Source organism: Monodelphis domestica, chromosome 2, assembly GCF_027887165.1.
Source record: "Monodelphis domestica isolate mMonDom1 chromosome 2, mMonDom1.pri, whole genome shotgun sequence".
Taxonomy (NCBI): Eukaryota; Metazoa; Chordata; class Mammalia; order Didelphimorphia; family Didelphidae; genus Monodelphis; species Monodelphis domestica.
In genome coordinates, this window is record NC_077228.1 from 528,092,565 (window position 1) to 528,119,426 (window position 26,862).

General features: G+C 41.5%; 1 protein-coding gene across 1 annotated transcript in view; it reads right to left on the reverse strand.

Annotated features, from left to right (window-relative positions):
* LOC100026729 (nmrA-like family domain-containing protein 1) overlaps positions 1-23,959 on the reverse strand; it is a 28,400-nt gene extending 4,441 nt beyond the window's left edge. Inside the window, exons 1-4 of the mRNA XM_001377208.3 lie at positions 23,834-23,959; positions 20,096-20,334; positions 16,309-16,558; positions 14,197-14,387 (exon numbers count right to left, since the gene is read on the reverse strand). Of these exons, the coding sequence (XP_001377245.2) occupies positions 14,197-14,387; positions 16,309-16,558; positions 20,096-20,334; positions 23,834-23,873 (720 nt within the window). The 5' untranslated portion in view covers positions 23,874-23,959. The remainder of the gene's footprint in view (positions 1-14,196; positions 14,388-16,308; positions 16,559-20,095; positions 20,335-23,833) is intronic.
* Positions 23,960-26,862: the final 2,903 nt, after the last annotated feature.

Genomic DNA, 26,862 nt, shown 5'->3' on the forward strand with positions numbered 1-26,862 from the left:
AGCAATGGAAAGGAATCTCAGAGGACTGTCTGGACCAACCTGTACTCAAAGCAAGAATTCTCTCTACAGGTAAGCAGACAAAGTCACCAACCTCCCCTTAAAGACTCTCTGGGATCTTTTCTCTCCTCTCTCTCTCTTCTCTTGCTCTTAAAGTCCCATTCTAGTCTCATTCTTAAAGTTTCAACTAGCAGGTTTTCACAGAAGAATTACAAATTTGTATTTCTAACCCTGATCTCAGAGTTCTCCTGAATTCTGCCTTCATTGTCACTACCCCCATTCAACCACACAATGATATACACTTTGATTTCCCACCATTGCTTGAGCTCCAGATTGAAAAGTGACTTCATTATGTCTTCTTAAATCTCCTCTTGAGCCTCCCTTTCTTTGACTTCTCTTTCTGTCTAGGGAGCCACCATTACTTCATTCAATTGCTTATTTTCAAAATTTTATTATCTTTTTTTTAAACCCTTACCTTCTCTCTTAGAATCAATACTGTGGGGGCCTTGCAGTCCCAGATCTCAGACTATATTATAAAGCAGCGGTCATCAAAACAATTAGTACTGGCTAAGAGACAGAAAGGAGGATCAGTGGAATAGACTGGGGGCAAGCGACCTCAGCAAGACAGTATATGACAAACCCAAAGATCCCAGGTTTTGGGACAAAAATCCACTATTTCATAAAAACTGCTAGGAAAATTGGAGGACAGTGTGGGAAAGATTAGGTTTAGATCAACACCTCACACCCTACACCAAGATAAATTCAAAATGGGTGATTGACTTGAACATAAAGAAGGAAACTATAAGAAAATTAGGCGAACACAGAATAGTATACATGTCAGACCTTTGGGAAGGGAAAGATTTTAAAACCAAGCAAGACTTAGAAAGAGTCAGAAAATACAAAATAAATAATTTTGATTACATCAAATTAAAAAGTTTTTGTACAAACAAAACCAATGTAACTAAAATCAGAAGGAAAGCAACAAATTGGGAAGCAATCTTCATAAAAACCTCTGACAAAGATTTAATTACTCAAATTTACAAAGAGCTAAATCAATTGTACAAAAAATCAAGCCATTCTCCAATTGATAAATGGGCAAGGGACATGAACAGGCAATTTTCAGATAAAGAAATCAAAACTATTAATAAGCACATGAAAAAGTGCTCTACATCTCTTATAATCAGAGAGATGCAAATCAAAACAACTCTGAGGTATCACCTCACACCTAGCAGATTGGCTAACATTACAGCAAAGGAAAGTAATGAATGCTGGAGGGGATGTGGCAAAGTAGGGACATTAATTCATTGCTGGTGGAGTTGTGAATTGATCCAGCCATTCTGGAGGGCAATTTGGAACTATGCCCAAAGGGAGATAAAAGACTGTCTGCCCTTTGATCCAGCCATAGCACTGCTGGGTTTGTACCCCAAAGAGATAATAAGGAAAAAGACTTGTACAAGAATATTCATAGCTGCGCCCTTTGTGGTGGCCAAAAATTGGAAAATGAGGGGATGTCCTTCAATTGGGGAATGGCTGAACAAATTGTGGTATATGTTGGTGATGGAATATTATTGTGCTAAAAGGAATAATAAAGTGGAGGAATTCCATGGAGACTGGAACAACCTCCAAGAAGTGATGCAGAGCGAAAGGAGCAGAACCAGAAAAACACTGTACACAGAGACTGATACACTGTGATACAATCGAAGGTAATGGACTTCTCCATTAGGGTTAATGCAATATCCCAGAACAACTTGCAGGGATCTAAAAAACACTATCCACAAGCAGAAGATAAATTGTGGGAGTAAAAACACCAATGAAAAAGCAACTGCTTGACTACAGGGGCTGAGGGGAAATGACTGAGGAGAGACTCTAATGAACACTCTAGTGCAAATACCAACAACATGGAAATGGGTTCAAATCAAGAACACATGTGAAACCCAGTGGAATCACATGTCGGCTATGGGGGGAGAGGAAAAGAAAATTATCTTTGTTTCTAATGAATAATGCTTGAAATGATCAAATAAAAAATTATTAAAAAAAAAAGAAAGAATCAATATTGTGTATTGTTTCCAAGAAAGAAGAGCAATGAGTGCTAGGCAATGGAGGTTAAGTGACTTGCCCAGGGTCACACAGCTGGGAAGTGTCTGAGGCCAGATTTGAACCCAGAACCTCCCATCTCTAAGCCTGGTTCCCAATCCATTGAGCCAACTAGATACCCCAACATTGTTATCATTTGACAATACTCCTTCTAATTTCCCATGGCATCGGTTACTAAGTCCTCTTAGTTGTCCCTTTACAATATCCCTGTCATGTGTCTCTTCTTTATTTCCATTGCCTCAGGAGAGATCCCTAGCATCACTCATCTGGTTATCATAGAGTCCTCTTTCCTCTTTCCAATCCACTCTTTGCTTTCAAACAAATTAACTTGGAGTTTTTTGGGGGAGGGGAGCCAAGATGGTCAAGTAAACCAGAACAGCTCTGTGCCACCATGAGAATCCTTCTGACCAAGATTAAAATATCACCACAAAATGAATTCAGGAGTGAAAGAGTCAACAAGGAGACAGAGTGAAACAACTTTCAAGAAAAAAAAAAAAACCAAAAGGTAGCCAAAGAACATTTGGGATACTGGGGTGAGATGAGAGCAGAGCCAGCAAGAAGCTATAGCAAGGAGGGAAGAGCAGGCCACACCCCACACCCCACATCTGCTGTCATGACCAAGTCAACATCCAGACCCTGACATCCTGCCTGGGTAAATAGTGGTACAAGCCAACCCATACCCCTTGAAATTTCAGATATGTGAAAAAGTTCTGAGCCCCAGCCCAGGGGATTCTAGTCTAGGCTTCAGATAAGGACTTAGTTCACACTTTGGGGTTGCTGAAGTACTAAGTACTTAGTACTGATCTGTTTGCCTAAAGCTCAGGGCAGAACTCTAAGATAGGAGAGTCAAGTGTGTGCCTGGTTAGATCAAATACACAGTGAGACCAATAACTTGCACCTAAGCCTGGGGCTAATATTTGTTCAGTGCCTGACCTGATCAAGGTCAGCATGAGATCAAAAGTTTGCACGTAAGCATGAGGCAAGTCTTTAAGATATCAGCATCTCAAGGGTCAATTGAATCATCAGGGGCAGGGGTCTCTCAGAGCTCTCAGCCTTCAGACCATCACATCATCCCCCAAGCCTACCTATAATTAGACAGGAAAAATAATCAAACAACAAAAAAGCACCTAACTCTAAAAAATTTTTATGGAGTCAAAGAGCAAGGTACAAACACAGAAGGGGACAGTGAAAGCAAAGGAAATACACACAAAGTCCAAAGAAAAATATGGACCAGACACAGGTTCTGAAAGAACTGAAAAAAAACCTTCGTAACCAATTAAGAGAGGCAGAGGAAAAGTGGGAAAGAGAAATGAAAGTGATACAAGAAAAAATGGACCAGTTGAGAAAGGAGAACAAAAAAACTGACAGAGGAAAATCAGGCCTTAAAAATCAGAACTGATGATCTAGAAAATAATAATTTCATGATAAATCAAGAAACAATAAAACAGAATCAAAGGAATGAAAAAAAAAAACAGAGGAAAACATGAAATATCTTATAAAAAACACCTGACATAGAAAATAGACCTAAGAGAGACAATTTGAGAATTATTGGACTATCTGAAAGCCATGATCAAGAAAAAACCTTGGACATCATATTACAAGAAATTATCAAAGATAACTGTCCAGAGATTCTTGAACAAGAAAATAAAATTGAAATCAAAGAACTCACAGATCACCTCCAGAAAGAAAGCCTTAAATGACACTTCCAAACAAATTACCCTTTTACCTAGTCATTCTTTTTTTTTATTTTTTTTAACCCTCACCTTCCCTCTTGAAGTCAATACTGTGTATTGGCTCCAAGGCAGAAGAGTGGTAAGGGCTAGGCAATGGGGGTCAAGTGACTTGCCCAGGGTCACACAGCTAGGAAGTGGCTGAGGCCAGATTTGAACCTCGGACCTCCCGTCTCTAGGCCTGGCTCTTAATCCACTGAGCTACCCAGCTGCCCCCTACCTAGTCATTCTATTCCTCAATCAAAACACTTCATTATCTCAATCAAAATACTTCAGTAGTTTTCCTAGCATCCACTGGGTAAAGTTCAAAGTCTAGAATTCAAAAGGTCTCATAGTCTTTCCAAGACTTCTGCCATATTGCTCCCCTCTCTCCACACCATGACCTAGCCAAACTGGAATACTCTATGCCTGATAGCATGGCATTGGCTCTGCAGTCTGGGAATCTGAGTTAAAATCTTGATTTTGATGTTATATACCTCCTGAGATCTCATTTTCCCCATCTTTAAAATTAAGAGGATTGTTCTCAATGGCTCCTAAGATATGTGATCCTCTGTTCCTGTGGTGACTTTATTCCTTTTCCCTGGAATATCCTCCTTATCCCTCTTCTCAGCAGGATCACACTCCCTCTTCTTCTCTAGCCATAGGAATAGATGAGTGATGGACAGAGACAGGAAGAAACAAAGAAAGAGAGACCAAGAAAGAAAGTAAGTAGGGATAGAGAAAATTAGAGAGAGAGAAAGGAGGGCAGGAAAGAGAAAGATAGAGAAACAGAGAGAAAAGACAGAAGGGGAGAGAGAGGGAAAAGATAGAAAGAAAGGAGGGAAGGACAAATACAGAAAGGCTAGAAGGAGGAAAGGAGAGAAATCATCAAAGAGACAGAGGAGAAACTAAGAGAGAAGTGATTTGTGAAAGCAAGACAGAAAAACAGAAAAAGAGAAATAGAAAGAGGGGAAGGAAATGGAAGAGAGAGGGAGAGACAGAGAGAGAATCAGAGAGCAGAGCAGAGCATTTACTAAACATTTGCTTAATATGTATTTACACTATGTTAAGTGCTAAGGATACAATAACAAATAAGACAGTTCCTATGCTCAACAAAATTACATTGTAATGGGAGGAGAAATGGGAGATAGCTCATAATGGGAAGCAGAAAAAAAGATATTAGCTTCTCTTCACAAGGTTAATGTCTTTCACTGAGTCCCCACTCCTCCTCCCACCTCTTCTCCAGAATCTTTCCCAAAATCCATCCCTTGTTTCTCCTACATCTTAAATTCCTCCCTCTCTACTGGCTCCTTCCTATCCATCTACAAACATGTTCAGGAATGCTCTCCCACCCCTGAATCTTTCTATATCTTCCAGCCACTGGTGCATCTCTCCCTTTTTCTTCACTGATAAACTTCTGGAAAAAGTTGTCTTGCAGGAAGCTTCCACTTCCCCTTCACCCTTTTGATCTGGTCTCTGCTTCCTCTATTTTCTATGATCTGCTTTAAGGCTTTTTATAGTACTTTCTCATTGACTTAGGAGTCATGAAATTTGGATATAATAGTCATGGAATTTTTAAATTTAAGATTTCTTTTAAAAAGTAATGGGTAGGCCTCCCAAGACAAACACAGGAACTATATGAACACAACTACAAAACACTCGCCACACAACTAAAACTAGACTTGAACAAATGGAAAAACATTAACTGCTCATGGATAGGACGAGCCAATATAATAAAAATGACCATCCTACCCAAACTTATTTATCTATTTAGTGCCATACCCATTGAACTACCAAAATACTTCTTCACTGATTTAGAAAAAACCATAACAAAGTTCATTTGGAAGAACAAAAGATCAAGGATATCCAGGGAAATAATGAAAAAAAACACATATGATGGGGGCCTTGCAGTCCCTGACCTAAAACTATATTACAAAGCAGCAGTCATCAAAACAATTTGGTACTGGCTAAGAAATAGAAAGGAAGATCAGTGGAATAGACTGGGGGAAAGCGACCTCAGCAAGACAGTATACGATAAACCCAAAGATCCCAGCTTTTGGGACAAAAATCCACTATTTCATAAAAACTGCTGGGAAAATTGGAAGACAGTGTGGGAGAGACTAGGAATAGATCAACACCTCACACCCTACACCAAGATAAATTCAAAATGGGTGAGTGACTTAAACATAAAGAAGGAAACCATAAGTAAATTGGGTAAACACAGAATAGTATACATGTCAGACCTTTGGGAGGGGAAAGGCTTTAAAACCAAGCAAGATATAGAAAGAATCACAAAATGTAAAATAAATAATTTTGACTACATCAAACTAAAAAGCTTTTGTACAAACAAAACCAATATAACTAAAATCAGAAGGGAAACAACAAATTGGGAAAAAATCTTCATAGAAACCTCTGACAAAGGTTTAATTACTCATATTTATAAAGAGCTAAATCAATTGTACACAAAATCAAGCCATTCTCCAATTGATAAATGGGCAAGGGAAATGGATAGGCAGTTCTCAGATAAAGAAATCAAAACTATTAACAAGCACATGAAGAAGTGTTCTACATCTCTTATAATCAGAGAGATGCAAATCAAAACAACTCTGAGGTATCACCTCACACCTAGCAGATTGGCTAACATAACAGCAAAGGAAAGTAATGAATGCTGGAGGGGATGTGGCAAAGTAGGGACATTAATTCATTGCTGGTGGAGCTGTGAACTGATCCAACCATTCTGGAGGGCAATTTGGAACTATGCCCAAAGGGCGACAAAAGAATATCTACCCTTTGACCCAGCCACAGCACTGCTGGGTCTGTACCCCAAAGAGATAATGGACACAAAGACTTGTACAAAAATATTCATAGCTGCGCTCTTTGTGGTGGCCCAAAACTGGAAAATGAGGGGATGCCCATCAATTGGGGAATGGCTGAACAAACTGTGGTATATGTTGGTGATGGAGTACTATTGTGCTAAAAGGAATAATAAAGTGGAGAAGTTCCATGGAGACTGGAACAACCTCCAGGAAGTGATGCAGAGCGAGAGGAGCAGAACCAGGAGAACATTGTACACAGAGACAAACACACTGTGGTATCATCGAACGTAATGGACTTCTCCATTAGTGGTGGTGTAATGTCCCTGAACAACTTGCAGGGACCCAGGAGAAAAAAACACCATTCATAAGCAAAGGATAAACTATGGGAGTGGAAACACCGAGAAAAAGCAACTGCCTGAATACAAAGATTGAGGGGACATGACAGAGGATAGACTCTAAATGAACACTCTAATGCAAATACTATCAACAAAGCAATGGGTTCAAATCAAGAAAACATCTAATGCCCAGTGGACTTACGCGTCGGCTATGGGGGGTTGGGGGGGGGAGGAAAAGAAAATGATCTATGTCTTTAACGAATAATGCTTGGAAATGACCAAATAAAATATATTTAAAAAAAAAAAAAAAAAAAAAAAAAAAAGTAATGGGTAGGGAGCAGCTGGATGGCTCAGTAGACTGAGAGCCAGTCACTTGACCCCCATTGCCTAGCCCTTACCACTCTTCTGCCTTGGAACTAATACATAGCATTGATTATAAGATGGAAGATGAGGGTTTAAAAAACAAGTAATGGGTAGATCCTCTCCATTTCCATTTCCCTCTCTTGTTGAAAAACATCTGGAGTTTTTCTTGATAATTTCTTGCAATATGGTATGCAGTTTCTTTTTTTGATCATGGCTTTCAGATAATCCAATGATTCATAGATTATATTTCATGGATCTATTTTCCACATCAGTTGTTTTTCCAATGAGAGTTTCAGATTTTCTTCTATTTTTTTCTTCTTTTGGATTTACTTTATTGTTTCCTGCTGTCTTGTGAAGCCATGAGATTCCATTTGTCCTGTTCTGATTTTTAGGGAGCATTTTCTTCTTTGAGACTTCATACTTTCTTCCTTAGGGAGCTATTTTTCTGTTTGAAGTCTTGTATTTCCTTTTTTAGGAAACTTTTCTTTAATAAGTTTTTGTTTTGAGCTATTGATTTTTTCTATCATTTTCTTTTCGACTTTTTCTTCTAAGTCTCTGGTTTGTTTTTCTACACTTTTTTGGAGATCTTCTAGGAGCTCATTTTGAGCTTGACATCCTTTTACACTTTACTTTGAGGCTTCACACATTTTCATTTTTGCATTTCTATCCTCTTCTGAACTAGCATTTTGGTCATTTTCCTTGTTGAAATATGTTTTCTAGTGTCAGGCTTTTCCTTTGTCTTTTGCTTATTTGGGAATTTTTTTTCTTTAAATGTGTCTATATGCTGAAACTTAGCTCCATTCCTAGGATGAAGGGAGTACTATCCTAAGCTTGTACTGTAGTCTATTCCAGTGTGTAGGGTCAACTCAGCTGTTTCAGTCCCAGATTGAGTATTCAGCACAGGAGATCTGATTGGACTGGGTATGGGGAAATTTGCAGTTCTTCAGTTCAGATCTTGTTCATGGAGAGTTCAGTTGGGTTCTGCACAATTTTGCCAAGGCTAGACCCATTGGGCTAAGTTTTTCTCATTGCTGTCTGGGTTGGGCTGCACTCAGCCTCTGTTACTGTGGGACTATGAAGAGCCTTGTTCCTCCCATTGCCACCTGATTTGTATTTCATTGGTTCACACTCTTCCCCTGCTGAGCCTATATTGAGCCAGCTGTGTTTTTTCCCCTATCCCTCAGGTTGTAACACATCCAAGTTTTGCCAAGGCTTGTTCAATGGTCTCTGCTCCTACAGTAGGAAAGATGGGAGCTCATTGCTCTCTCTCCATTTGTCCTAACCTGAAGTACTTACTCACTTCCCTGTTGGTTCTGCTTCTCCAGGATTCATTTTTTTCTTTTTTTTTAAATTTTATAGTATTTTATTTGATCATTTCCATGCATTATTCATTAAAGACAAAGACCATTTTCTTTTCCTCCCTCCCACCCCCCATAGCCGACGCGTGATTCCACTGGGTATCACATGTGTTCTTGATTCGAACCCATTGCCATGTTGTTAGTATTTGCATTAGAGTGTTCATTTAGAGTCTCTCCTCTGTCATGTCCCCTCAGCCATTGTAGTCAGGCAGTTGCTTTCCTCGGTGTTTCTACTCCCTCACTTTGTCCTCTGCTTATGGATAGTGTTTTTTCTCCTAGATCCCTGCAGATTGTTCAGGGACATTACACTGCCACTAATGGAGAAGTCCATTACGTTTGATTGTACCACAGTGTATTAGTCTCTGTGTACAATGTTCTCCTGGTTCTGCTCCTCTCGCTCTGCATCACTTCCTGGAGGTCGTTCCAGTCTCCATGGAATTCCTCCACTTTATTATTCCTTTTTGCACAATAATATTCCATCACCAACATATACCACAATTTGTTCAGCCATTCTCCAGGATTCATTTTGAAGCCTGTTTGTTCTATGGTCATTTAGAGGGTACTTGGTGGCCTCTGAGTGTTTCTTCATCCACCATCTTGGCAACCAGAAATCTTCCATAACCTGATCTCTCAAAGTTCACCAATGACTTCCTCATCTTCAAATCCAACATCCATTCATGGTTAGTCCAATTTAGGATCAAAGAGCTAAAACCAGAATAAATCTAGGAGGTCATAATAAAGTCCCCTCATTTTGTAGACTTGGAAACTGATACCTAGAAATGCTGCACTCCTTTCCTTGGTATTACCTGAGTGATCTTAGTCAAGTCACTTAATTACCACCGGGTTCAGTTTCTCTTTTGTAAGATGCGATAATTGGACTAGAACACTGATAAAGGCCCTTCCAGATCTGTTTCCATGATTCAAGTTACTTTCCCTCCCTTGGTCTCAATTTCCCCATCTGTAAAATGGCAAACTTGGACTACATGGCCTTTGAGATCACTCGCCAGATCCAGCCCTATGCTCCTAGGAATCCTTTTATAATGGACATAACCCTTTTGTGATGCAACAAGTCTGGGGAGGGGTTTAAATGCCATTGATTTGTCTGGTCTGAAAAATCTGATTTTGCACTGGCGCCATCTGCTGATTAATGATAAGGCTCCGCTTCCATTGGTCTCCTCTCAGGAACACAATTGAATTAACCAATGGTCTGAGTGCTTTCTGGGTGCCCAATAACAAGGGCTGAAGCAGCCTGCAGGACAATATAGTTCCTGCATCTTTTGACAATATATGAAGACTGATGGGAAAGATGAGGGGAGATTGATCCACTGGGGGAAAGGAAAGCTGGCATGGGCAAGAAATGGGAGCTGGAGGTTAAAGGCTTAGCCTGCTGGAGAACCCTGGAGGATGGAATGAGGAGCAGGACCATGGGAAGGGAAAGATTAGATGGCAGCCCTGGCCTTGGCAAGGCAGATTGGGTCAGCCTGCTGGAGGCAGTCATGGGAGCTTTGCCAGGTGAAATGTAAAGTTCTCCCTGGCATGTTTGTGTCCCAAAGAAGCAATGTGCCAGGGCAGAAAGAACCTTCCATTGGCAATAGGAGACATTGGGTTTTAATACCACCTGATACTTAGGATCATATCTCTGGAGTTGGAAGAGACCTAAAAAGCCATAGTCTAATCCTCCTTCCCCATTTCATGGGCAGGGGAAACTGAGGTTTCGGGGGGGGGGGGTTAAGTGACATGGAATATGGGAATCTAAGACTTAGAATTCACAGGGTTCTTAGAAGTTTAGTTCAACCTCCTCATTTAATTAAAAAAAATTTTAAACCCTTACCTTCCATCTTAGAATCAATCCTATATATTGGTTCCAAGGCAGAAGAGTGGTAAGGCAGTAGGGGTTAAGTGACTTTCCCAGGGTCACACAGCTAGGAAATGTCTGAGGCCAGATTTGAACCTAGGACCACCAGTCTCTAGGTCTGGCTCTCAATCCACTGAATCACTCACCTGCTCCCAAACTCTTAATTTCATAAAGGAGGAAACAGACCCAGAGAGGTTTCAGAGGCTCATAGACCAGAGCTAGAAGAGATCTTTTGTTGTTCAATGGTTTTTCAGTTATGTCCAACTCTTCATGGCCCTTCTTGGGATTTTCTTGGCAAAGACATTGGAGTTGTTTTTCATGGCCTTCTCCAGATCATTTCACAAATGAGAAAACAGAAACTAACAAGGTAAAGGGACTTGTCCAGGGTCACATAGTGTCTGAGGTCAGATTCAAACTCAGCATGATTAGCCTTTCTGACTCCAGGCCTGGTGCCCTATCCACTGCACCACCTGGCCACCCCCAAAAGGGGTGTTAGAGAACATCTAGTCCACCCCTCCTCATTATACAAAGGAGTAAACTGAGGCACAGAAAGATTAAATTATTTTCCCCAAGTCTCACAGAGAGCTAAGTGGCAGAAGAGGGATTTGAACTCAGGGCCATGACTCCAGGTTCCCTGTTCTCTCCACTGCATCCTGCTGCCTTTCCATTTGCTGGCTCTGTGACCATTCACCCTCTCTATGCTTCAGCCCCTTCATCTGCTTCATCTGTTTCAGAGATATTGATGTGCCTTGGATAGACTAAAGGCTCTGGGAGCCTTACAGAGGGAGAGCTCTGTTGCCTGCCTCACTTGTCCAAGCACAACTGCCTCCAGACCTCTCCTGAGGCAAGACCAGCCTTCTAGCAAGGCCCAGCCAGAGCAGAGCTGCCTGAGGGACCTCAGCTCTTTCCACCCCATGTCACCTCTAGGCCAGCACATTAGCCAAGACACCATTAGGAGCCTTAAATGGCAGACCCCAGGCTGGAGCCACTGCTAGGGTGGAGGTGCCACCACGTGGCCAGAGTCAGTCTCTCAATTCCTTTAAAAATCATTGTTCAAGAAATTGTGGCATATGTTGGTGATGGAACACTATTATGCTGAGAGGAATGATGAACTGGAGGGATTCCATGTGAACTAGGACGACCTCCAGGAACTGATGCAGAGTGAGAGGAGCAGAACCAGGAGGACATTGTACACAGAGACTATGATACATTGTGGCACAATCTAATGTGATGGACTTCTCCATTAGTGGCAATGCAGTGATCATGCACAACTCAGAGGGTTACAGGAGAAAAAACACTATCCACATTCAGAGGAAAAACTGTGGGAGTAAAAACACAGAAGAAAAACAACTGCTTGATTACATGAGTCAAAGGGGATATGGTTGGGGATGGAGACTCTAAAGGAACATCCTAATGCAAACACCAACAACATGGAAATGGGTTCTGATCAAGGACACATATAAAACCCAGTGGAATTGACATCAGCTACTGGAAGGGGTGGGAGGGAAGGGAGGGAAAGAGTATGATTCTTGTTACCAAGAAATAATGTTCTAACTTGACTAAATAAAAATTTCCAAAAAAAATCATTGTTTATGGGGGCAGCTGGGTGGCTCAGTAGATTGAGAGCCAGGCCTGAAGATGGGAGGTCCTGGGTTCAAATTTGACATCAGACATTTCCTAGCTGTGTGACTCTGGAAAGATCACTTAACCCCCATTGCCTACCCCTCACTGCTCTTCTGCCTTGGAACCAAAACATAGTATTGATTCTAAGACAGAAAGGAAGGGTTTAAAAAAAAATCATTGTTCACTGTTTAAAGGAAAGAAAAAAGAAAACAACTCCCTCAATTCAGTCCTCCGGGCCCTTAGGGGATTGCTGCACTGGAAGAGACTTTGCAGGTGGTGGAATGCAGCCCCACAGGCCCTTGGCATCACAAATGCCTGAATGAGGGAACTGACCATTTTCCTCCTCTGCTCAAAGAGCTCCCATGGCTCCCTATTGTGTCTAGCATTTCAAGTCCTTCACAATCTTGCTCCAACTGACCTTTCCTGGCTTATCATCCACTATCCTCCTTCACACACTATATTCTAGCCAAACTGGGCTACTCCTGAGGAACCTTCCAGCTCCCACCTAGGTGCTGCCTCCAGGTCTGGAGAGAATGAAGGCAAGAGCCAATGGAGGAATGGAGGAATGGATGGAGTGAGAGGAGGAAGGAATGCAAAACTGCATGAGTGAATGAATGCATGAATAAATGAATTAGCGAATGAATGGATAAATTACAAATGTGTGATTAAGCGCCCTCTATGCACCAGGAGCCATATATGGGAGGGGCTGGGGATACAAATATAAAAAGAAGAGAATCTCCCTGACTAAGGAACTCCAAGTGAGAGTGGGAAGTCTGGTCTGGGCAAGTCACCAGAATGGTGAAGAGAACCCCAAGGCTCATCATGCCCCGGTAGTTCTGAGTCCCAGGGCAAGAGGCAGAAAATCTGTGTGTGGGGGTAGGAGGGAAGGAGAGGAAGGGAGAAGGGAGATAATAACAATGATAATCATAATATTATAATAAAAGCAAGACTTATAGAGTGCTTTAAGGTTTACATAGCACCACATGTGTCTATATAACCCATCTGATGCTCAGCACAACTCTGATTGGGTGCTATTACCATCCCCATTTTGTAGATGAAGAAACTGAGGTTAAATGACTTCCCTAGGGGACATTGAACTAATTAGCTCTTAAACTGTTTTGGAGTTTATTGTGAATCTGTTGTGCCCATGGCTGTGCTAACTGCTAGAAGGAAGACACATGATGCTTACTTTTGTTGTTCAGTCAGGTCAGATCCTTTGTGACCTCATTTGTATACTGGAGTGCTTTGCCATTTCCTTCTCCAGCTCACTTTACAGATGAGGAATAGGTGAGGCCAACAGGGTTAAGTGACTTCCCCAGGGTCACACAGCTGATAAATGTTTGAATTAATGTCTTCCTGACTCCAGGTCCAGCTCTCTATTCCACCTATCTCCTCTATGTTTACTACCTACCTACCAGTGTGTTATAGGGACATCTCCCTGGGCCTCGGTTTCTTTTTCTCTAAAATACAAGAGTTGGACCAGATGGCCCTTTGAGGTCCCTTCTATCTGTAGAGGAATAAGTGTCTAAGGCATGGTCTCTGCCCCCAAAGAGCTTACAGTCCAGTTGGAGTGGAAAGGCTGACCTGTATGAAACCACAATGATTAAATGAGGAAGTCAATGCGTACAAGGAAAAATGGAGATGGGATATAAGGTATATGAAGACTAGAAATGAGAGATGGAGATGGAATGGGTTATTAAAGGTGGGTCAAGTCCCTCAATTTCCCTCAGTTTCCTTATCAGTAAAATTGAGGATACAATAGCTCATCTCATAGGGCATTATCAGATTCAAATGAGATAGTATATGAAAAGCACTTTGCGAATCTCAACTTTTGATATAAATGCTAATTTAAATTAATTTTGAAAGCACAAGGCTTCCCCCTCTCCAGATGCCTATGAAATCCCATCATGGATCACCCACTGACAATGATTGGCTGCTCCCATTCACAAGGATTTTCCCAGAATTCCCAAGCAAAGCAGATGCCTCTCCTGAAGAATTAGAAAAGGATTTCACCTTTACTGTCATTTCTGCCCTAAGAAGGCTCACCTTGGAGTCTTTAACCACCTTCCCCAAGGTCTTGGAGAGGATGTCTGCATACTGCTGAATCGTCAGAGCTTCTGCACTGAGACCCACAGCCTTGCCCAGGAACTCCTCTGGGGACCTGAAGATGCTGGCCACTGCTGGTCCAATGTCAGCAATGCAGATGCCATCCATGGGGATGTCCTTCATGGGCAACACTGGCCAAGAGGACAGAACAGTCAGTTACAACACAGCCTCCCACAGCAGGTTCCTCCCACAATCCATTGGTCATTCAATTGCAGCTTGCGTTGGATATTATAAAAATAAGTGGATGAATGCTACGCATATATGGTAGACTACATTCCATCAATGAGTTTTTCTTAATACTTATTCTGAGTCAGTTGTTTGATTGGGCATTAAGGCTACAAAAATAAAATCCTGATGATGTGGGCCCCCAAGGACCTTGTTCTCCATTGGGAGAGACCACAAATGCACAAAATAAACGCAAGGTACTTGGTGGAGTGTATGGAGGACAGAAGCACCTGAGAGGAACCAAAGGAACTGGCCCATGAGCTAAGCTTTCATATAACCTCCAGGGCCTAAGAGACAGAACTAATAGGGCAGTGCATTCCAGGTATGGGGTAGAGAGGAAGCTCATGCAAAGGGGAGATGTCTCCAAAGAAACCTCTGATTTTTCTGTGGCCAAAAACCTCTCTGGTCACAGGTTGTCCATGCTCTAGAGTTAGCTTCTTAGAGGCAGTGCACTAAAAATGAAAATAACATTGCTTCTGGAGTCAGAGGTCTTGGATTCAAATTTCACCGCTGACATTTAGAGTCTCAGTGAACTTAGACAAGTTCCTTTAGCATCTTGGTCCTCGATTTCATCCTAGGTAAAATGAGAGATTTAAACTAAATGGCCTCTGGATTTGTGAGGACCTTCCCATCTAATTCCCTAAACAGCCCTTTCACTGAAACCCCCATAACTAAAATCTTCCTTGAAGTCTTGCTAATTGGTGTCCCCCACCCTGTGGACATCAGAAACGTAACAAACTAATTGTATAATCTTCAGTGAGATCCACCCTATCAAATACCTGGGTGTCTTCCATATTTGGGATGAAAATCTATTTGTTATTCATGTGGTCTCTCCTCCATTAGAATGTGAGCCCCTAAAGGACAATACTTTTTGGTGTAATTCTAGACCACAGGATTTTCTTAGCACGGTGCTGGACAGATCCTAGGTGCTTAAGAGATGCCCATTTATTAGCAATTGTAGATAATTTTATTTCTAGATTAATTGATAGATAAATTGATTAATAAGAGATGCTATGGAATTTTCATCCTTTGAAAGTTCTTAAAACCTTAGGGAGCCAAAAAAGAGACTCTTCATTTATTCATTCTTTCAAAAATATTCACCAAGCAAAGAGTTACAACAGCATGCCCTGTTTTGGCTTCCTTCTGCTTTGACTGGTCTCAATCTGAGACCAGCTGCTTTGTCTTAGAACCTTAGGATCCCATATCTAGAGTTGGAAGGTACCTCAGAGGCCAAACCCTCTCATTTTATAGTGGAGGAAACTGAGGCAAAAGAGAGCTTAAGTGATTTATAGGATCATAGCACTAGAGTTGGAAAAGGACTACAGAGGCCTTCAAGTCCAACTCCCTCATTTTACAGATGAATAAACAGGTCCACAGAAGATAACTAACCCACCAAGGTCACATGTGTGAAGTATCAGAGGCAGGATTTGAACTTAAGTCTCAAGATTCCAAATCCAGTGGTCTTTCCACTATTCTACTTTGCCTCCTAAATATCTTATTCATTTTTGTACTCCCCTCCCTTACTCCACCAAGGTTTTGCATACAGATATAGGGCACCAGTCCAGAAGCCAGATGGGACCTGAGCTCATCTAGCCCAAGTCTTCACTCTCCATTTTATAAATGAAGCTGAGGCTTGAGAAATTGATAAGGCTTGGCTGATGTCATATAGCCAGGAAGTATCAGAGGTAAAATTTGAATCCAAATCTTTCTAAGCCCAAGTCCAGCCCCCTGTCACACTGCCTCTCAGTAAACATTTGGGTGAATGAATGAATGAATGCATGAATAGCATCAATTCCTGCTAACTCCCCCAGTCATCTTCTAACATACTCAAGTTGTAGTAGTCGCCATCAGATGCCTTCACAGGTTTCCAGAGGTTTAGGAAGTTTTCAAAGTAAGGTGCGATCCTGACACTGGTCATGGGAACTCCAATGGACCAGAAATACTCCTCCACTTCGCCTTTCCCATCAAAGTGCGGCACCTCTAATTTCCCTTTGGTCAACTTCTTTACATTCTCCAGGCCACTGTACACCACATGCTCCAAGCCCAGTTGTTTACTGGCATCAGCTACAGTCTTCCCCTGGGAGCCAAAAAAATAAAAACAATTATTTTTATTGAATATATAATATAAAAATAAATACATTTGTTATTCCTTGGTTTTGTTTTCATTTCTTTTAGTTTTTCTTTTTAGAAGTTCTAGTCTCTTCCTTGATTATCGTTATTATTCTCATGAAACCCATCAAATAAGAGAAGGCCATAGTAATGACTCAATATGGGACAGAGTAGATAGCTGGCCTTGGACACAATTCATGTTGCTCCTCAGATGTACCCTGGCTGGGGGACCTTGGGCAGAGCATTCCCTTCTCAGAGCCTCAGGCAGCTAACTCCAGAAGGGGAAAAACTTCAGAGCAGGTGCCTCTCTGCATTGGTGGAGAGAGTTCCTCCTCCAAGTCATTCCCTGGGCCAATGAAATTCCAGGTCCAATCTCTATCCCATGGAAGAGGAGGGGAGGGGAGGGGAGGGGAATCAGAAATACAAAGGAAAGGGGAAGCTGGGTAGCTCAGTGGATTGAGAGCCAGGCCTAGAGATGGAAGGTCCTAGGTTCAAATCTGGCCTCAGATACTTCCCAGCTGTGTGACCCTGGACAAGTCACTTAACCCCCATTGCCTAGTCCTTACCACTCTTCTGCCTTGGAACCAATAATCAGTATTGATTCCAAGACAGAAGGTAAGGGTTTTTTTTTTTTAAAGAAAGAAACACAAGGGAAGAGATGAAGGAAGAGGGAGGGAGGAGCAGAAAATGGAAAACCCAAGAGAAAGTAAACACAAGATAGCAAAGAATTGATGTTACTTGACTTGGCTCTGCCCCATTCTGTTGGGCTAAAATAATGACATATTTTGCATACATATAAAACTTCAGATTCCATGAATTTAAGTACATACAACCACTTCAGGAATTCCTTGTTTGAACTGATGAAAACATGGCTCTACTCCATACAGGAAACTGTGCTTGGGAAGGGGGGTGGGTGAGAATAAAAAAGAATAAGACCCAGAGTCTGCCTTAAGAGAGTTTTCAGTTTAGTCATTCAGAGACCTCAAAACTCTTTGTTCCCAGAAGGCAGTGGAAGAGGGAGAGAAGGGTTCAAGCACTGATAAAACATTCATTTTGTGTTCAGCAATGTGCTATTGAAAATAGTCTGACTGATGGATGACCCCATCTTTCCCAAAACTGTCCACATTTCTTCAGGACTTGAAGGTTTTAGGAGTATGAATAGAGAATTGGCCACCCTTGACACTATTTCTGATAACTCTGCATTACTAGAATTGCCTTACTCTCTAGATCAGTGATGACGAACCTATGGCACATGTGCCAAAGATGGCATGTAGAGCCCTCTCTGTGGGCACACCTACAGTTCCTTGCCAGAATTCATTACTAGAAAGCCAGAGGGACTCAGAGTGGAGCTGTTTCCCTCCCCCCCCTCCATACACCTGAGGATATTCCTCACTTCATTTCCCCTCTACTCAGCAGCCCAATGGGAGTGCTTTCTTCCTCCCCTGTCTGGGGTAAGGGGGGAATTTGGGGGGCAAGGGGATTTGTGCATGTCACTCAGTCAGGATAGTGGTGGGGGTGCAGGCCTTGGGGGGTAGGATGGGGGTAAGGCCTGGCACTATAAATCTCTAAAAGGTTCACCATCACTGCTCTAAATTCTGAGGGGGATCACTAGGTTTAAAATGATAGAACAATGACCAGGGCCTGGAATTGACACCATCAAACTAGCCCTGAGCTGTCCCTGAAACAGATAAACAAGACTGTCCCTGTTCCACCTCTTGCTCCTTACATTTTAACCAAGACAGTCTCTGACTTCCTCATCATGATTCCCATCCTGGTTCTTATATTCCAAGCTATTGGAAAGGATCCCTCCTGAGCAGAAATGTCCATCTCTCTGTCAACCCAAAACAGATTCCCTCACTTTGAAACCTTCTCTCTCTCTTCCACTGCCTTCTTGGAACAAAGAGTTCTGAGGTCTCTGAATGACTAAACTGAAAACTCTCCTAAGACAGACTCTGGGTCTTTTTCTTTTTTATTCTTACACACCCCCTCCCCAAGCACAGTTTCCTGTATGAAGTACAGCCTGGTGTCCATCAGTTCAAACAAGGAATTCCTGAATTGATTGTATGTATTTAAATTCATGGAAATAAATCATTGTTTCCCTCCCAACAGAATGGGGCAGAGCCAAGGCTAGTAACACAATTCTTTGCTATCTTGTGTTGACTTTCTCTTGGGTTTTCCATTTTCTGCTCCTCCCTCCTCCTTCATCTCTTCCCTTGTGTTTCTTTTTTTTTTTAACCCTTACCTTCTGTCTTGGAATCAATACTGATTATTGGTTCCAAGGCAGAAGAGTGGTAAGGACTAGGCAATGGGGGTTAAGTGACTTGTCCAGGGTCACACAGCTGGGAAGTGTCTGAGGCCAGTTTTGAACCTAGGACCTCCCATCTCTAGGCCTGGCTCTCAATCCACTGAGCTACCCAGCTGCCCCCTTCCCTTGTATTTCTGACTCCCCTCCCCTCCCCTCCCCTCCTCCCCCATGGGATAGAGATTGGACCTGGAATTTCATTGGCCCAGGGAATGACTTGGAGGAGGAACTCTCTCCACCAATGCAGAGAGGCACCTGCTCTGAAGTTTTTCCCCTTCTGGAGTTAGCTGCCTGAGGCTCTGAGAAGGGAATGCTCTGCCCAAGGTCCCCCCCAACCAGGGTACATCTGAGGAGCAACATGAACTGTGTCCAAGGCCAGCTATCTACTCTGTCCCATATCTAGTCATTACTTTGGCCTTCTCTTATTTGATGTGTTTCATGAGGACAACTCTGGGGTCTGCTTCTTATCAACAAGTAGGAACTGGTTGCTAGGGTGGAAATGATGGGAACTATGAGGAAAAGTGACTACTCTATGTAAGAATTTGGAATAGAGAATTAGAGGAAAGCTAGCAATGGCCTGTCATGGGACCTCGGCTTGAAGAGAGCAGATTTCAAAAAATTGAGAGTGGTAGGATTTCATGAACTAAAATGGATACATGTTAGAAGATTTCAGGCTGTTAAGTGGTGAAGTGGGTAGAGTGCCTGACTAGGCATCAGAAAAGCCTGAGTTCAAATCCAGCCTTAGACAATTATTAGCTAAGTGATCCCGGCTTTTTTCAGCCTCAGTTTCCTCATTTGGAAAATAGGGAGAATCCTCTATCCACCTTGTAGGGTTGTTGTGAGGATCAAGTTGGACCAACCAGTCAACTATCTTGGGTATAACCCCAATCTTTGGGAACCAATCGAGAGTTAGAAATTATCCTTTTAAGGTATTAATACACATGTGTATGTACTCTAGGAGGGAGATATGTTTCACTGGATGAGGGAACTTTGCTTCATAATGACTTCCTTATACAGATTAGAGTGAGAATCATCAACTCTGGTCACTAGACAAGAAGTAGGTGAAGTTGACATGAAGTCCTAAGAGTTTACAGGAATAGATCGGGCTCTTATTGAGCACAAAGCCACTCTACTTCAGCACTGGATAGCGCCTGTCCAGGCTCCGGAACCCTGTCCTTTCATGGGCTTAGCCTTGTTCCCCACCTGCTTTATTTCCTTCTCCTGGTTAAAGTCATCCCAGTAGGTGGTCACCAGGAAGGCACCATGGGCACCTTTTAGAATGCCATTCACATCCTCTTTGCTATTCAGGTCACACTTCACCACCTCAGCTCCCAGGTCTTGTAGGGCCACAGCAGCAGGTTTGGTCACATCCCGAGTGGCTACTCTTACACAAATATCTTTGTCCTCCAAAATGGCTCTGGCCACAGAACCACCCTGATTTCCTGGTGAGGAGGGAAAAGAACAAACCAATGAATAAGTGATTTAACAAATGAATGAATAAACAAACGCATACGATATGTGTGTGTTGGGGGGGCAGTGTTTGAGTGTGTGTGAGGGATCAGAAAAAGATGCTCTTAGAACCCTTTGCTTAGGGTCAGAAATCTTGGGGTTGTATATTTAATAATTACTGGGGCAGCTAGGTAGTGCAGTGGCTAGGGATTTACACAGACTCAAATCTGGCTTCAGACACCATGTAACTCTGGGAAGTCACTTCACTCTGTTGACCTCAATTTCTTCATCTGTTAAATGAGCTGGCAGTAGCAAACCAATCCAGTATCTTAGCTAAGAAAACTCCAAATCGGGTCATGGAGAATAGGATAAGATTAAATAAGAACTAATAATTACTAGTTGTGTTAAGTCATTCCACTTTTGTAATCATCTGTTTCCCCATCTCTAAAATGGAGGTAATAATCCAAGCACCCCCCAGGGGTTGGATCAGAGGATTATAATCCTATCTCTCCCCACCCCTACCCTGACTAGTTATATAAAAAAGATTAAGAGGAAGCAACTGGCAATGTGGACTTAGTCCATTGAGCTCTGCCTTCCTTCCTATCTATACTTTACTCCTCCTCTGAGGACACCCCCTAACCCCACTCTACTCTACTCTACTCGAGCTCTCTTATGGGGAATAGTACCCAGAACATAATAGATGGAAAGCATTTAATAAATGCCAGTTATTATTAGTAGCAGCAGCTTATAGTGACCAGCATGATAAAGATTTAATTCCTGAGCCTTCTACTACCCTGCTTTTGTTAAGTGACTTTCCCAGGGTCATATAGCTGGTGTCTGAGACCAGATTTGAACTCATGAAGATGGCTCTTCTTGACTCCAAATTAGGTTCTTGATCCATTGCACCATCTAGTTGCCCTGAGCCAAGGCTTATTGAGAAATGTTCAACAACTAGGCTGGGTGGAGTAGGGTGGGGAGTTTATACACCCTACACTTCTAACTTTCACTTGCTTTCTTAAGTCTCCAACAATGAGCAAAAGAAGAAATCAAGTCCTGACTTGCAACAGCTGCTGATTCTGAGACAATCTTTGAAACTGAAAATTGAACAATCTCTACCTCTCCAGGATGCCCCCAATAGTACCACTAGACTCAGTTAAACTGCTGAGCCACAAGGTGTTAGTTGATAAGGTAGGACACTTGGGAGCTGGGAGGACATGATCTGTATTAAAAATGGAGACTCAAAAATGAAAAGCATGGCAATCCAATGGGTTCCAGCTAAAGTGCCCGAAAAGTTAGAGGACATTGATGCTTTAACTTGGTAGAAAAATCCCTTCAAGTATTCTTTTTCCCATGCTTTTCTAGTACTTCTTGCTCTTACCCTGGGTACTCTGTTTGTTCTCCAAACCAAAGTAGAAAACCTTCACTATCAGAGTCCGCTCTTTTATTGCTGTCATCTTCCCAAGTTCTATAGAAGCAGCACTGATAGCTCTAAGCCATCACTGTTTCCTTTTCCAAATACTCATAGATCATCCTTTTAAAACTAGGTTCAAGAATTTTACCAGCAGAGAAAATGGAGATCCCTGGGCTTGTGGAATCCATCCAGCTGAGACTGGAACCAGAAGGACCCAAGTCTGAATTAGCCCCAGATACTTACTGTCTGGGTGACCCTGGTCAAATCACTTCATCTCTTTTTGCCTCAGTTTCCTCAACTGTAAAATGACCTCTAGGTTCCCTTTTGACTAACTCAATGATCAATCCCTTGAGAAAGGTATTACTATTATTATTTCTATCCCCCCCCAGGGCACCCAATAGATCATTAATGTCTGAGGTGGGACCTAAACCCAGGTTTTCCTGACTCCAAACCCAGCTCTCTATCCACTATCCTGCCTCTCCTAGCTTCCTGTCAGAAGGATACATTTCCTAACTTTTTCCATTCACCCCAGACCCTAACATATGCATTTTCTTATTCCTCTTCAACCACAGAAAATGGAAAGAGAGAATTGAAGATACAACCTACTCTGTTAAATAAAGCACAGGTTTCCAGGGCATGACTCCCCAAAAAATAACTTAAAAGGGGGGGATCAGGGAACTCTTTTATGAAACATTTCCTTAAAGCAAGTCAAATTAATTCTTCTTGTTGCCAACACAAGAAATCTAAGTGGATCCTTTTGTTAAAGACCCCTAGAAGGACCACAGATTAATGATTCCCATTCCCTCTCATTTGTCAGATAAGGAAACAAGAGGGCTTAGAGATTTGCCCAAGGTTGAACAGGGACATCAAGTCAAACTTCCTTCATTTTATAGGTGAAAAAGCAGAGGTGCAGAAGTGTGTGACAAGGAAATCACTTTAAAAGACTGATATATATTAATTTAAGGTCGCCAAGGAATTCAGCTATGTAATTCCTAAATGAAAACTCAAGTCAGCAGTCAACCTTTTATGGAGTTTAATTACAAACAGGATGAAGAAAGGTATTAGAGATAGAGAGAGAGAGGGAGAGATAAAGGGGAGAGAAGGGAATAGGGCTTAAATACCCCTTCTGTTTAGGCTGGGCCAAAAGGCCCAAGCCCTTAGATAGCTGGGGCAAAGAAAGGAGATCAGTCCCTATTACTCACGTGACCAAAATGGAGAAACAGTCTCAGGGGCCTCCACCTCCAGCTTCCTTCAGAGCAAGCTTCTCAGAGCACCTCTCCAACCACTCAGACCAAAAACCTCTCCAACCAACCACCCCTCAGTCCTCAGACCCCTCTCTCTTTAAGGAAACCATCCAAGTTCCCTCCCCTCAGTTCTCACATCTCACAATCACTGTCCATGTCTTCCCTGTGCCAATGGTGGCTCTAGCTTAACCCAGGACCGCCCAGAGGTTTGTGGCTTTGCACATGTCTGTTGAAGGTCATATTCTCAAATAATTAAATCTTGATTCTTGCTGCAGCCCTTCCTAAATCCTTTTACTCTGAGTAGGGTGGAGATTGTAATTTCCAAGACCTGGTTCTGTCATTCCAAGTATCTCTATTGTATCAATTCTAAAATCAATCATGACTCAAAGAAATTCCTGTTCTATGCTTAAGCATAGGTCAAAGCCCTTTCCATTGTTCAGCAAAAGGTTTCTGTCCTAAAGTAATCTTAAGAAGGGAGGAGGAGAAACCTCCCATGCCAATGGGGTTCACATTCCAATAGAGTTCCCACTATCAATAGGGAATTTTTCAAGTATGAAATTTCCCAATGGTGAAATTTCCAACATTTATAAGTCTAAGAAATTTTAAGGTTTACAAGTGAAAAGCCTTGCCAAAGTTATACAGCTATCAACTAGCAAAGATTTGAACTTGGGTCCTATGCCTCTTCTACCTCTGTTCTTTCTATGTACTATGTTCCCACAGAACTCCAGTGAACAATGGTCTAAACCTGTCCACACTGGAGGAAAGTGTGGACATTCAGACACATGAACAAAATCCTCAGACAATCTCTACCTAGTGGGGGGGGGGAGTCTTTTTTACCTGTTGCACCAAACACTACAATGACTTTCTTGCTTGCCATGATCTTGAGCTTAGAAGCAGTGGAAGGAGAGTCCGTAAGAAGGCTTTCCCTTCTCCAGCTTCAGCATCAGACTGGAAAGTCCTGCCTTTCATGCCAGTGCACGTCAGCACTTCAATCAACCCCACCTAATCTTGGCTTATTCTCAGATGTGACTGAAACAACTAAACAACAGCAAGAAAGATGAAATGATTGGATCAGACAACCTCTGAAGTCCTTTACACCTCTAGACCCATGGTCCTATGGCCTCCCTGAGCCTCAGCTTTTTCATCTTTAAAATGAGGGGATTATACTAGATGGTCTTATAGCTTTTCCACTTACAGAATTTTGTGCTCTTTCTAAGTCCCAGCCTCCTCATTGATAAAATGAAGGATCTGAACAAGAAGGTTCATGAGGTCTCATAATTTTAGAGATATGATCTTCAGTCTCAACTTCCCTGGATCTCAGTTTCCTCAGTTTACATTTATATAGTTCTTTGAGGTTTATAAAGCATTTTACCTGTTAACTCATTTGGCCCTCACAACTACCCTGGGAGGTTTATCACCATTTTACAGATGGGGAAATAAGTGACTTGCCCAAAGTTGAACAACTAATAAGTGTCTGAGGCAGGATTCAAACTCTAGTCTTCCTGACTCTCCAGTATCCTTTCCAAAATAGTCCCATGGATGGCTATTGTACATGGGATCATAAAAAATCAGAAATGACTGAAGGAAAACAAGAAAGTAATTTAACTTCCCTCAACCTCAGTTTCCTCAGTGTAAATTTAATGAGTTGAGCCAAATGGCCTTTGAGGTCCCTTCCAACTCTAGATCCAGAAACCTATTGATGAAATGAGGAAGGGGGCAGATAATGGTGAAGAAGAATATACCTTCTTCCTTCCTGGTTTGGGCTCAAGACAATTTTTTAGGCCCCTAAGAAAAATTGCAGAAAGGCCTCATTGGGGCTAACTACCCCCAGAAATATCCACACTGGGTAATCTAAAGGTAATGGAGAAGTGTCTGGGATTCTGACCCCAGTAGGGACAAAGTACGTCAGATGCTTTGACCACTAGCTTTGTACAGGAGAGTACCTTCTTGTTTTTCCCTGTCAGTGATACTAGACTGTATATTCTAGATATTAGCATTAGCTTCTTTTATTTTCATTTTTATGCTTTAGAAATAATGATATTTTATTGATAATGTAATTGTTATTTTAGTAAAAGTATCAGTAGTAAAAATGAACACTTCTAAAAATAATAGTATTGAACCTTCATCTCCTGGACCCACACTGTAAAAGTCACCCCTATATCATCTTTTAAAAAAAAATTTTTTTTAATTATATAGTTAGTAACCAACATCACCAACAAAATTTTTTAACTAAATAAATGCATAAAAAAGATGATGTACTGGACCATAAATTCCTCTTTGTTTATCATTTCTTTAAAAATAGTAAAATTATAAATGTATGCTAATATATCTTCTGTTTTTGAGTTCCCTTTGGATTTTTTTAACTTGGGTTCTTTTTTCTCTTTTTTTTGTGGCTATTAATTTTTTATGTATTCATGGTGTGTATTATTCTTATTCTCTTTTCATCTCTTTATATATTTTCCTTATTTTCTTTCTTAATGCATATGTGCCAAGCAATGGGTTATCTCTTTATGTTAATTTCACACATAGTGTGTGAGATACTGGTTTACACCTAGTTTCTGCCATACTATTTTCCAATTTTCCATGCAGTTTTTGTCAAATAGTAAGTTTTATCCCCAAAGCTGGGATCTTTGGGTTTATCAAATATTAGATTGCTGAGGTCATTTACCCTAAGTCTATTCCATTGATCTATCTTTCTATTTCTTTTTTTTTTAACCCTCACCTTCCATCTTGGAGTCAATACTGTGTATTGGCTCCAAGGCAGAAGAGTGGTCAGGGCTAGGCAATGGGGGTCAAGTGACTTGCCCAGGGTCACACAACTGGGAAGTATCTGAGGCCAGATTTGAACTTAGGACCTCACGTCTCTAGGCCTAGCTCTTAATCCACTGAGCTACCCAGCTGCCCCCTATCTTTCTATTTCTTAGCCAGTACTAGATCATATTGTCAAATGCTGTAGTTAAAGACCTGGTACCACTAGGCCACTATCCATAACATTTTTTTCCCATTAATTCTCTTTGTTGTGGGAGAGCTTGATATAAATCTGGTTGTGCTTTGGTTGTGCTCTCTTTCAAAGAATGAACAGTTTCTGATGAATATCTTTAAAAATAGAGAAGTTTATTGCGTTGAATGGTCAGGAGGCAGGTGTAGGACCAAATTGCCTCTCTGAAGAGGAGTCCAGGATGTTCATATCCTAAAGAAATAGGGTCTACATGACTTGGTAAGAAATATGGGGAGAGGAACAAACAAAAGGGATATTGTGTGGTGCCTTAGAGTCTGGGGGCAGAATCACAGGTATACACCATTTATGACATCATGATCATAAAGGTGGGTGAGTTGCCTATCATGAGGAATCTGGTGATGTTTGAGGTACAAACAGAAGGTATCCTTCTGTGCTAAGAGCCCTATCATAAAACTAGTATAAGTGCATCTAAAACAAGAGGCATAGAATCCTTTGTTTATTCAGCCATCTCTTGGTTGCAGAAGGGCCAACTTTCTTCAGCCATCACTGCAGGGGTGCAATATTGAGAAATTCCTCATGTAATGTTTGACCTGAGATTCCTCTAGGGACTTGAGGTATCCAGGGAACCCTATGTTTCCATCTCATCTTGAGATTCTTGATTTTTTGTTCTTCCATATGAATTTTGTTATTATTTTTCCTACTTTTATAAAATCATTTTTGGTAGTTTGATTGGTATGGCAAAGAATAAACAAATTAATTTAGGTAGTATTGTTATTTTTATTGTATTACCTTGGTCTACCCATGAGCAATTAATTTTCCAATTGTTTAGATCTAACTATGTGAAAAGTGTTTTGTAATTGTGGTCATATAATTCCTGTATTTGCCTTAGCAAATAAATTCCCCAAAT